Source organism: Aquila chrysaetos, chromosome 3 (genome assembly GCF_900496995.4).
Source record: "Aquila chrysaetos chrysaetos chromosome 3, bAquChr1.4, whole genome shotgun sequence".
Classification (NCBI taxonomy): domain Eukaryota; kingdom Metazoa; phylum Chordata; class Aves; order Accipitriformes; family Accipitridae; genus Aquila; species Aquila chrysaetos.
The window spans coordinates 41762089-41775589 of record NC_044006.1 but is presented as its reverse complement, the minus strand read 5'-3'; the positions used below and the strand labels follow the sequence as shown (position 1 = coordinate 41775589).

Here is a 13501-nt window from a genome sequence, read left to right as displayed (position 1 = left end):
AAAAAAAAAAGAATTCTGTCATCCCAGAGGAAAAAAATACTGTTTCTTCAGAGATAAATCTTGGTATTTCAAAAACAAAAATAATCATAGGATACAGTTTGATGAAGATAAATAATCAGGACAGAGTTATGTAAAATGACATCTCAAGAAGCATGCATGGACTAGAGTTTATGTGAAAAGAAGAGGATTTCACCAGAAATAACCAGCAAATAAAATGCAGCTGGCAAGACCATCTTTACAGACAATAAGCAGTAGTGCATGTATCAGGTTAGTCAGTAAGGAGATGCTTACAAGTAATGAGCAGGAGACAAAGGAAGGGTCTAGGGATAAGAAACTGAGAAATGCAAACAGAAATAAAAGGCCAAAGCTCAGAAATCCTGCATAGCAAGTGGCAGTAACAGTTAGGCACAGCCCGATATGTGGGATGTGAAAATCAAAGATGACTACAATATGCATTTATTTTGTAGCCTGCATGAAAAGCAAAACGCTGTTAACAGTGAATAATATTACATGAGACAAGGAAGGAATTAGAAATTAAAATAAGACATGAAATCATGGGGTCACGTAAGTGAATAGCAAAGGATTCAATGTCAACTGTGCTTATAACTGCAGGTTCCCTCCTTTGATATTTCATCATCCAAAAAAACATAGTTGAGTCCTAATACTGAAGAAAAAAGTCAGTATTTGACTGTATCTGCAAGTCATCTGTATAGTCCCAGTGAGCTCAATAATCCAAAAGGGAAAGCACAAAGAAAACAGAAAGAAAATCCTGGTTCCTTAAAAAAAAAAAAAAAATATATATATATATATGTATATAAATTATTATTATTATTCTCCTCTAAGCATTTACAGTCTGTATCAAAAGCACACAAATCTTCAATCACAAGATTTTGGGACACATCTCATGTCTTCCTGCAGTTAAGTGTGATATAGAGAATGATGCTCTCACCAGATGATTGTGCTGTCTTTGAAACTGTAAACAAGTTGCCATAGAGGCAGGAGTGTGTCATCAAAGGAAAGGTTAGGTGACATCACACAGGACTGATCAGTAGAAAAACACTTTGGAAATAACAATGGGAAAAGAACAGCAAGTACTAGATTATATCCTAGTTGATTAGAGTTGTAAGAAAAGAGATTTTGCAAAGAAAATTTTGTAGTGCAAATAAAACTACAGCCAAATCTCTTTAGCTGAATTGTTTGAGTGAAATTAAAACACAATAGAACAGAGTCTCAAATCATACCCAATATTTAAAAAAAACAAAACAAAGAACAAACCACAGCCCTCTACTTGGTCTGTCATAGTACTTCACTATTTTAACACTGCTGAAACAAACTTATGATCTATAAATAGTTTCCAGTTATGTTTCAATCTTCTATTACGGAGTTAAACAACAGAATAAACAGCAAAGCAAACTCAACATTGAATTATGCTGTTTTACACCAGCTGAGTATGGTGACAGGAAGCTCATTCATATTCTCAATGCATTATATTTCTCGTATTTTAATGAATCTTACCAAAGCAGAGGTGAAGGCAAGCTCTACCCACCCAGCTTGCAATCAGGGTTCAGAATATTACAGCAATTCAAACAGGACAAATACTTATGTTCCCATTTTTTACTAAATTGTAACAGCTTCAAGAGATATAAAGACTTGAACCCATGCAGATATTTGACAAAATCAGGACCTAGACAGATTTTTAATTGTTAACATTGTTAATGGTTATTAAAAGATTGTAAAAACTTAAGTTATCAGTAAGTCACTTCATAATATATTAAAGCCACGAAGCTCACTTACCTTGCCTTAACATCTTTTATCTTCTTAAGAAGAACTTCCCTTTTTTCTTTTGCTTTCCTGGATAGATTTTCTCCCTTTAGCGTTTGGGAAATAAACGTGTCAACGTCTAAATAAAGAAGAAAAAAAATACACCTCAAAAAAAGATAAATACTGCTGTAATGAGCTTGTCCTGATATGACTGTGAAAAAACTGAGAAAATTATTTTCAAGTCTACACACAGAGTAGTTAACGGACATTTCAGATTCTAAATGGGATACATTTGTTCTCTGATCTACTTATGCTTAGCACAGCAAATCCTATGGTGACATTTGATTCTTGCTCACTTAATTATGCCACATAAGTCCTAATAAATTGCAGTACTATAACAATTAATTTCCATCACCTAAAGTAAGGGATAAAGCTAAAACATGGAAATAGCTTTTATGCACCTATTACTGCCATGTTATTTCAGAAGTTCAAGTTACAAAAATGGTTGAGTAATTCATTATTTCAGCAGTAACATCTACCCAGCTACTAATACAGGCCACTTACTGGTTACATTATTTTCAAATGTTCTCACAATTGTCTCAGAACTCCCTACTTGACTAAAAGTTCATATCCAAAGCCTTGATCCTGCAAACAATTAGGTAGGCACAATAACCATATCGAAGGAGTCAAGTTCAAGCGTGTACTTGAAGTTAGGCATACCTGCACTTGTAGAATCACAAACTAAGGCTCTAACCTGCACTGCAATTTTTAATTCTTATACAGAAGATACATTTATATAGTCATGTAGAATCAAAGCATTCCACAAAAGTTACCATGGTTCTCTGTAATACAGTAAATATCCATTCCATAGGATAAAAACAATGCAGCAACTGAGAATTTGGGGGAGTACAACTCCTCCAGTAGTATGTTTTCTTGATTAACAAAAACAATTGTGAAAACTTAACTGTAAAAGTTTCTTATAGTTACCAGTCAACAGATGATTATCCTGAAAACTGAGAAGTAGAAATATGACCAAAAAATCCTGCATCTTAAATTTCTCAGCTGTGTGGATAATAACTGTTCATTGAATAAGGGAAAGCATACCTAAGTAACAAACACCCCCACATGGTGCCTGCCCACTCCTCCATACACACACACACACATATATATATATATATACATACACACACACACACTTTGGCTCAATCTGTGTAGATGCAAATAGATATGGATAGTATTATTTTAGTCCTGTAACTTTTCAAATCAGATGAGACGCTCCATTTTCATAAAGAAATACAAAACAGCCAATGAAGTACTCAAATGTTTTAAAATGTAAACTTTTGCATGCAAACAATATTAAATGAATATTTACTGCAGATTTCCTAACTTAAAAACCTTAATTGCCTGCTTTTTTCTTTATAAAACAGAAGTTAAACAGAAACACATCCCAATTTATATTACAGGCTGCAAGAAAACAAATTAAGTCAGAAGTTACTCTTTGAGAACACTAGTATAGCTATTACAAAGATGTTGTTCTTTAAAAATAATTTACCAGATTATTATTTAGATTGCTGCCTTCACAAAGTGTGGCAACAATCTTCTTTTGGTTTTTTTGAAGTATTTTAGAGTTCTGAAGAATAATATTGTTCCCCCTCCCCATAAGACAGAGAACCTTCCCCATTACATTTTCCAAAGAAGTCCTGAAGGAGGGAGACCCATACTCAGTTCCATGGCATTCCTTCTTTAAAAGGACAGAAGGAAAGGCACTTAACATGTGTATTAATGAATCCTCCAGACACACCCCTAACAGCCACTAGCTGTACACCAAACATCCCTAGAAACATTTTGTCCTAATGCACAGAAAATTTGTAAATCTTCATAAATTCCAATTATTGGAATTGCCGATCGATCAGGCAAATAAGGACCCACGCAATCCAAAGACATTGACCAACCACAAAACTTAGGCCAAAAAAAGTGATACTTTTACTACTGAGGGCAAAAAACAAAACCATCAATGGTTTTTCCTCTCAGTGAAACCCAACAGGATTTTCCAGTACAGATCAACCTTTCACTCTGGGAGGGACAGGCCAATTAAATATTTGTTCCTTCATACTTTTACATATTTATTTCAAAAATTAGATAGCAGCTTCAAAGTTCTACCTAGGCAGCAATATGCAAAAGCTTAGGGAATTATTCACATTTATAAGTAGGGAGCAATGTTTGCACAGTAATCTTTGGACACCAATTAATCACAGAACTTGCTTCAAAAGTCTTCATTTAAACTGAGCGGGCTTCTTTACTTCTTGGAAAAGCTCAAAACCCAGCTGAGAACTCTGCTGTCTCAGGTTTTGACTGACTGTCAAAGCTTTTTTCAAATACAAATGTTGAGATAACACAATTAAGGAGTATGTGGGGAAGAGAAACCGAGTTGATTACCATAAGCAAGAATTACCACTTCTGGCTTAAAATACACTGTAGATACAAAAATTTGAGGACTAACTACATTGATGACAGAATCTGTTCTTTTCTGGAAAAGCTTGGACTTCAAAAGCAGAAATAATGCAGAATTTTCAGCCATGGAGGGACGGGGCAGAAGTAAATGTTCCATTTATTCTCAGTATAAGTAGACAATGCGTTGGAGGAGAGGGGCAAAGGAGAGACACAGAAAGAGAGCAAGCACGCACATGATTTTGACAAGTTTGTCGTTTCTAAACGGCGGCAGCAGTTACAGAGAAGAGATCCCTGGGATGGCTTCCCTCTCCCATGAGATTGTGAAACAAGTTGTCTGAGCTTAGGTCTCCACAAACAGAATGCTCTGTACTCATCACGGAATACTATTAATTCCATGTGTCCAGAAAACATACAGCTTGATTCATCACAACCCCAAAATATGAAGACAGACCTGATGGACACATGATCTTCAACAGGACGCTACAGAAGCGGTTTACCTTAAAACTACACGTTACTGTATTGTAGATTTTCTTATCTACTCACAATTACACAGAATGTTACATATCTTGCTCAAGCCGTCTTCTGATCTGGTGGTGTAAATCTATCCAGGATGTGCCAGATGCACGTGAGACAAGCAACTTATCCTAAGCTCCTCTGGACAAGAACAAAAAAGTTATCTAAGTTATGATCACCTCTTCACTACCTGTACTTCCACACTGTGGAAGAGTATGGAAGGAACAGTCCCTGTTAGAGAAAGCTTCATCACTGGCTTAACATAAGGGAACGTTCACACAATTTCTATGACATTCCACACAGTGATTTACCTTGGAACGAGAACAGAACTCTGGGCTTCAGTATGACAGATGCAAGTCTCATACAGTGAGTGAGCTTCAGACAGAAGCAGCAAAACTTACCCATTTCTCACTGCTATTCTAGTCACTTACTTGCTCTTCCTTCTCCAGGATGATCCAAAACTTGCTCTCTCCTCTGCTAGTTTAATGCTACACAGAAAAGGAAAGTGTAAACTACTAGTCAGAAGCACTTGAGTGTACACATTTCTTTCATGCTTCAGTAGCAGTTGGTCCACTGAGGAATTTAAAAAGCAATAAAAGATAAATTCCAAAAAGAAAACCTCTTTGAACGGATTTCTGACTTAAAAGCACTTTTACTAATCAGTTACCACACAACAAACAAAACAAATTATCTCTTTCGATAAATTGCTTGTTTCTAACAAACTAAGCAGTTATTTAGTATCACACATTGCACAGACTCAGCTATTTCCATTGAAAACACTAAAATTTCAAAGAGAAATAAACTTTGGAAACCTATTCAACACTTCTTAACTTCTTTTAAGCTTGTGTGTTAGACTGCCTGATAGCTTGAATACCCATATTTGTTGCTTTGTTTCTTAAAGCTCATGATTTTAACTTTGTCTGAACCATACCCCAGAGAAATTATTTGCCTCCAGAAATGAAAAATAGCTGCTGAACTGAAAGATCCAATTGATACGATCCACTCACAAATTGCTCTGTAAATACAGGTTACAAACTGACAGAAAAGGGAATTCATGCTACAGTCTTGCTCTGTCCACTTCAACCAGCTCATACAGTTCAAAGCTTAATTGCCATTTCATACAACAGTCAAAAGCTGAAAGGTCATTTTAATTTCATTTTCATCTACATTCCTTTTATAAGGAAGAAAGTTATGATTTATTTTGCTTTTCATTGTTACAACATTTTGTGGTTCTCCTTACTCCCATGATTATAAACAGATAACACTGCAAGTCTTTAATTGTTTTAAGTCTTTGGGGCTATTTTCTTTAATGAAGGCTGAAACTACACAGATAGGCTTTTTCAAGAATGTTGTAAATTTTTAGACCAAAGCAAGTGCTGCGTTAAAGAGTGCTAATCATAACAAATCACAGCACTTTTGTTGTTTACAGGGTTTAATATTGTGATCATAAGTCGCACTTAATAAACAAACATACTTTGGGCAGAAGTACCTCATTTTTGGGTCAGGGTGGGCCAAACGGACTCTCATAGAGGCACTCAAAGACTGTGCCCTGGGTCTTCCTTTCTCCCCTCCTTCTGTAGATAACCAAAACATTGTCCATCACGCTATCAAAAAGTTAGTCACTTCTTCATGCCATGCAAATGACAGAGAACAATTATAAACTGGCAGTGAGATAGGTGTGTTTCCACTCACATAGCAGGGCACACACACAGCTCCCTCCCTGTCTGTGACCCGAGGAGAATGCAGGCTCCTGTTTTGGGGCTGGACACACATCTGTCATCTGACAAGGGACACTTGCATGGGGTCACCTGGCGGATGCACTGCCAGTCACACAAGAAGGGAATGGCAAGTCAACAGAACATTTCCTCCAGCCACCAGCCTTCTCCCATCTCTCTCCTCTGCCTCAACGACTGAGAAAGCCAGAAGCCGGCTGCAAGCCAGAGAATTTGGGAAGGCAGGCCAGAGAAATTTGGAAGGTAGCTGCAAGCTAGGCTCATTGGCGCACACACACTGTCCAAATGTGACCAACATTAAACAGACTGCCGTGTATCTTTCAGCTTTACACGGGCTGGCGTTAGAAAGCAATTAATTAATTTGATTTCAAAGTTTTCATGCAATTCATTAATAAGGAACGGGTCTGAAGACAAATTATCAAGCAGTACCTGTGACTGCCTGTCCTCTTGAATCAAGAAATATTCGAGGATTTTGCTTCTGCTCTCCCCCTTCTTTCCCAACTATATTTAAAAGTCTCTCTCCAGAGTTTGCTAAATTATCTTTTAAAAATATATATATAAACAGAACACATGATGTAAAATAAAAGTCATTGACACTCTAAGATATCTAAAAATATCACATTGATCCAGCCTAACAAGTAGATGAGCATTCCTTTTAGCACAAAGTCCTGGAAAGGACTGCCTTTAGAAACTGCTGTAGTTTGTAGCTGCTTAAATCCCCAAAAGCAAGGCTCTCTTGCCGTGTTGCCACATACAAAGTGAGTATCGTGAAAAACATTGATGCTCAACAGTTTCGTTAGTGATTTATAAAGCAGAAGTACACCCAAACTGCTAAGACCCCTCAAATCAAGTAAACAGATAAGACATCTATTTTAAGAAATTAAAGAAGAAAAATCAAAATCAAGGACTATATATCTCTAATCTCATTGGCTGAGTAGTTGAGCATCCTCTCTCTACATTAAAGAGGTGAGAAAAGATGAAGCTGTAACATATTAAGCATATCATGAAAAAACCACACCAGTACAAATCATGATCAAGTTACAAAGTGATTCCAAATGAACTATAATAAAAAATGTTAAGGATTAACCTAAAGATTTACACTGTATGCCACATTATGCTGCATCTATTGTGGTTTGTTGACGTATGATTATGAAAGAAACGTAAACCCAGTCAGATGAGAAAGATAGACTCCACGTTAATTGAAAAAGACAAACTAAGTGAATAATGAGTATATAAAAAATAGCCTATGCCATTTTTATCACCCATATATGACACTTACTCTCAAATTTATGGCAGAGACAATTGAACTATGTTTCAAATCACTGGAGGTTATTTCTTACCAGGAATGCCTCTGTGCATTTTTTCACCTCACTGTTTCTATTCTTATTCCATTACTATTGAAATACATATATATTACCAAAGCTGTAAATACATGTCTACTTAGAAGATGTCTACAATAATCACCCTGGTTTATCTTGTAAAGATGGATTCTTCAGCAAGACCCAGCATTCGTTAAAGCCTTGGAAACATGAATATGATACTTTAAATCAAAGAGTAAAGTTTTAAACAACAATATCCTTTTAAAATTGAACCAGCCAGTGAAGAAGAGCTATGCTGTACCTAGGTGGCTTTTCCTATGATGGGAATGTAAGACGCAAGTCCAGCAACAGCTGACAAGGAGGTCAAAAAAGGACAGTTCATTTTCTGGGCATCAAGGGTAAATATAATGCCCAAAAAATTAAAGGTAAGCAAAATTAAACTCATGCACTGGATCCACCATCTTGTAGTTTTCTTGCCTTGCCCTCTTCTGCATGCTATTTCCAGGATGCAACTAAACAAATGGGTAAACAATATTAATTTGATGAAAAAATTAGAGGAATCACATTGAAAAAAGGCCATTTGGACAATATGACTAAGCATTTAAACAAACTGAATAATATCTGGGTGAAAACAGCCTCTAGAGCAAGAACATTGGCTTCTGTTTAGGTTGGAGTTTTTGTTTAGTAGAACAAGGAAAATGGATATTGGGACTGGATATAAGGTTCCATATGAACTAGAGAAAGAGTTTTATTCCATTTTCATAGCAAATATCTTCGTAACTTTTAAAATATGAACACAGAAGATTCAAACTGGACATACTGCAAAGTGTGAAAGGAAAACTGAATAAAAAAAAGCAATAGGACCCTTACTATAGTCACAGGTGTCATGAAGAGGGAAAAGATATAAATGATACATATATCTAATGATCATGACACATCAAACACTTTTGGAAAAAAAAATTCTTAACTCCAATTAAATCTCCATTACTGAAAAAAAATCAAGAAATTTCTCTTTCTTTTTTCCAATCAAGATGACTGAAGCAACCAGTCAGATTTACGTTACAGGAGAATTAATATGCCTTTGGGGAAGAAGCAGCCTCCAAAATCCTTCTCAGCTATGGACAAGCCAAAACTTAGACCCTGCATCAAAGAGTAAGGAAAAACAAAAATGAGCAGGCCTCCAACAATCTACATAACCAATAATAGTTTGACACCAAGAAAAAAAAACAAACACAAGTAACATCCCACTTTGCCAAACACCCACAAAAAGATCCTGAACATATAAACATGACAGAAGATACCTTTTCAAAGGAAGAAAAGGCACACTAGGGCTGGGCTTCCTTCACTAAATTGCAAAATCTCAAGCATCATCTAGAAGGTGCAGAGACACAAGTAGGGAATGAAGAAGTTACATACACCACCACACACCTCCCCGGTGTAAAAAGAAAGATAAGAAAGCAATAGAATTACTTTCTCCTCCCACCAGGAGTTCAATTCATAACCAGAGGACCCTGTTTCTGTCTCCAGTGTTTCCCTCCCACCACTTGAACAAGGCAGAGAACAGAGGATGGGATTGTGAAATCCCAACAATCCTCTGCAATAAGCCTATTGCCACACTGACCTTTCCCCTTCAACTTTACAGAAACAGCTTCCTCCTGTTCCCAACTAATGCAGTTAGCCCTGAGCTCAAGCTGTGCTTCTGCCTGGAACATTTCAGCGCCACTGACATGCAACTGTAATGACCCTGCCAGCATGTGTGACAGAATTTGTTTTTGCATTAAAGATATAATATTGTTTAGGTTCAAAGTAAAGCACTCACAAGTCAGAAAGTTTCCTGTGCAACTTTAATTCATCCCCTGGTGTGTTTATTCCTATTATCACCATGTTTAACTACAGGAGCACTTAGTATGTTTTCCAGGAGGACCCCTACTTGTTCAGCATAGTGGGTGGACGGTACTCCAACAATCAATCAAGGCTAAGCAGGGATAAGGAAATCCATATGATCACTCCTCCACTTGTTGCAGAAGTTGGAAATAGTAGGCAAAAAGACCGAGGAGAGGAGGAAGAGCAAAATAGTTACGAGATTTCTGTATCTGTCACTGCCTCACTGCTATGTGAATACTGGGCTAAAAAAAAAAGGTGCTTTGTGCTTGTCACTAGACCTTAACTGCATGTTCTCAACAGAACCTGACAGGAAGAAGCAGCCGGCACTCGTAATGGCCACTGAATATAGACATCCAACTCACATTATTTTCTGGAGAAACCAGCACAGCGTGGAGGCAGAATTTGAATTCTAATTCTGTTCCACCATCGATTATTTTTTGCAACCCCAGATCACATCTTGTTTATTACACTAATTTTACCAACGGGAAAACAATATTCCCTCATCTCAAAGAGGTGCTGAATCAATACTTGTGAGCCATTAAAATAATACATTAAGAAGCACCCTTGAAGAAGAGCATGCAGAAATTAATAACTATGTACTCACTGCAGTCTTGGTACTGTCTAAGAGTTGCTTAATGAAAAGTAAATATATTAGAGCTCCCTTCCTTCCTCCATTACCATACATCTTCACTACATTAATAGTTTGAGCAAAAAGAAGCAGGAGACTACATAATTAAAGATTACCAGAACCTAAGCACATCAGTGAAAGAACTGCTCATGCAGTCTGAATTACTCTAGTTTCTAACTTTCATGCACTTAACTGGTAACCTAAAAACAAAAAAAAAAAAGAAGAGGTTATGTTACACAAACTGTAAAAAGTAATGCCATATTTTTCAAAAAAGGGAGCACATTACTGAATTTTTACATTGTATACCCATAATTATCCTTATATTTGTTTCCCTTTGATAATTCTGCAAGTAAGAATTAAAAGTTACAAACTATTGGTTGTTCCTTACTACCCCATCTCCACCCTGCTGGATTTCTGCTTACTCTGTAATTACGCTGTCACAAAATTAGCAAGTGTTAAGCTCATTTTGCACTGAGTCCCAAAACAAAATTGTGTGTGAATGCAAATTAAGTTGAAAATATTACCATTACAGTTGTAGAGAGGTATTATGTAGCATTTGTGCTACCATAATAATAAAACAAGGATTTAAAGATCATTGGTAAATCATTCCATTCTCTTCTTAACTTCAGTTCTACAGACATCACTAAAGAAATCATCTCGTTTTCTTCCAGAAAAGCTGAAGCTGTACACACTGTACAAACACTAGATACCTGTACATAACTTAGGCCGTTGATCATAGTGACTCTGAAAGAACATATACACATCCCCCTTGAGGGAATATAGGTGTTCTCAGTTTCACTTCAAAATACAAACTTTTATATCACTTTTTCCACAGCAGACTGGATAAAGATGGGAAGAAGGACAAGTTGTGCAAATGAGGCACCATGACAAAAGAAACAAATCACAGACTGGAATGATCCCATCTGCATCACACCCTCCCCCTCAAAAAAATCGTAAAAGCACTTAAAATATTGAAAAGTTTCAAGATCAGCTTCACCCAGTCAAAATAGCTCTGAAACAAACACACACACAGAGTTCATGTGATCACAAGCTCCAGAACACAGTAATACCACAGAAAATACCATGGTTTGGAAAGGCTCTCTGAGGCTAATTTTTTTTTTTTTACATGATTAATTATCTATGCCATTAGAAGAAAGCATAAGAAGCTTTCCTTTTTTCTGGTGGCCTTTCACGCAGATTTTACTACAGATGGTATGATCTACAAATAATGGGAGTTACAAACAGTAGTTAGGAAAACACGTAAGACAGTTGGCAGAAACGCTTTAAAGATGAGAAGACTGACTGGTAAGGGCAATATGTTTCAAGCCTTAACTCTTACAATCAAAATGTTTAAAAAAAAGAACAGTCTTGAAAGGTGATGACCTACACTAGATTCTAGCAGGTGCCCAGCCATGTAATTGAGTACTTAATTTCAGAGGGAAGATTTTGAAAAGCATGGGTAATTTGAACGGCTTGGCCAGAGCTACACAAGTTCCCATGGCAGAAAGAGAAGTTCTCAGAAGAAAGATACTCCCACTGAAACTGAAATTGTTTCAGGACGGCAAAGCCTTTTATGAATTCTTCATAAAGATAAAAAAAATCCCAAACTGTGAATATACAATTTGTTTTAATGGACAGCAAAAAAATAAGTTTAAAAACATGAAATATAAGCCTTGAACACAAAAAAGGTCACTGGTAGTTTTAAGTCTCTACTAACACTATTGCTGATAACTTTTCCTGGCGAGAAATCATCCCACTCCCATGCTCCGACGTATCTGTGAGAGCGTGGACAGTCATAGTCAGACGTATTTGACCGATATGACAACATGCCAGGGATTCAGTGACACCTTAATTCACTTCGATGACACTAGCCTCAGCTGTTTAGCAGGGAAGCTTCTTAATTTTCTCAGTTCGCTGGGGGGAAAGGCCCTGCTGGCACCAGAACAGCGCGGTTTAACTCCCGACGGTACCTGCCGGGCCACTGACACACCTTGAAAGGGAGAAACTTCCACCAGCGGTTAACGCAGCGGTCAGCAAGAGGGACACGGGGCGTGACTGACGTCCGCTTCCTTCCACACACGCCTGTCAGCAGAGGACTTCCACACCCCCCGCGCAGCTCTGCGGCGGCCCCGCACACCTCGCCCCTTCCCAGAAGCGGACGGGCGGGCTGCGAGCCCTCCGCCGCAGCACGACAGCCCGACGGCCGGGCCGGGAGCGGGAGCCAGACCTCTCTCCTTCCCCATTCCGGGCGCGCCGAGCAGCCGCGGGGAAGGGAACGGCAGCAACGCGCCGGAGGGCTGCCGCCGCCGCCGCTGGGGCACAGGGGGAGGAAGTAACCAGGGAAGAGGGACTGCCCCGGGGAGGGAACCCCCGAACCCGTGAAGCGGGAGGGAGCGTCCGGCGCCCGCTGAGGAACGCTCCGCCGGGGCTGCGGCTCGAGAGGCTGCCCCCCCCCCCCCCCCCCCCTCAAGCCCCGGCCGCGCCGGCTACCCCGGCCCCTCACACGCCCCACCGGCCCGCCCCCCTCGGCCTCACCCCCGCCCTGCTCACCGCCCGCCCCCCGGGAAGCCCTCCCTCCCGCCTTCCGTCCCTGCCGGCGGCGGGCCTTACCTGCCAGGAGGCTGCAGACCTCCTCGGGGATGGCGGGCGCGCCGTGCATGCTGAGGGCGGCGGGGGGCAGCCGGGCGGCCGGGACACCCCGCGGGCGGGGCTCTGCGGCTCGCCCCGGCCCCGCCAGGGAGGAAGCGAAGGCCCCGCCCCCCGGCCGCAACCGCACGGCCGCGAGCCACGGGGGCGGAGCTTCCCGACACGGGGCGGGGCCGCGTGACGCTTCACGCCGTCCCTCCGCGCTCCGCCCACTCCCCAGAGCCGCGCATGCGCTTCATCCCCCTCCCGGTGTTTATACTCGCTGCTGGGTGTTCCCCCGCCGGCGCCGGCACCGCCCCCGCCGGCGCCGGCACGGCCGCCGCCGCCAGGGACTGCCTCCCACGTGACGGCTGCCAGCAGCCATTTTGCGTGAGGGCACCGTGCAGGTCCGTCCCTCTTGCCCGAATCGAACATGGCGCTCAGTATTAGTCATCTGCTCGCCTCCGCCCCGAAGCCCACGAGAAGTTGACTATTGGATGAGAATGCCCGGAAGTTGCTCTCTGATTGGTCCATTGATTGTCCCGCCCAAGCGCCAGGCCCTTCCCAACCCGGGGGCTGGCGGCTCC

At 40.3% G+C, this 13501-nt stretch overlaps 1 protein-coding gene across 3 annotated transcripts in view; it reads right to left on the bottom strand.

Moving 5' to 3' along the window:
• Window positions 1-13132, bottom strand: part of SKAP2 (src kinase associated phosphoprotein 2) — a 122883-nt gene extending 109751 nt beyond the window's left edge. For 2 of the 3 annotated variants that reach the window (XM_030008434.1, XM_030008436.1), the window contains exons 1-2: window positions 12900-13132; window positions 1795-1900 (exon numbers count right to left, since the gene is read on the bottom strand). In XM_030008434.1, coding sequence (XP_029864294.1) covers window positions 1795-1900; window positions 12900-12948 — 155 coding nt within the window. In that variant the 5' untranslated portion in view covers window positions 12949-13132. The remainder of the gene's footprint in view (window positions 1-1794; window positions 1901-12899) is intronic. The other variant, XM_030008437.1, reaches the window with a different exon arrangement.
• Window positions 13133-13501: the final 369 nt, after the last annotated feature.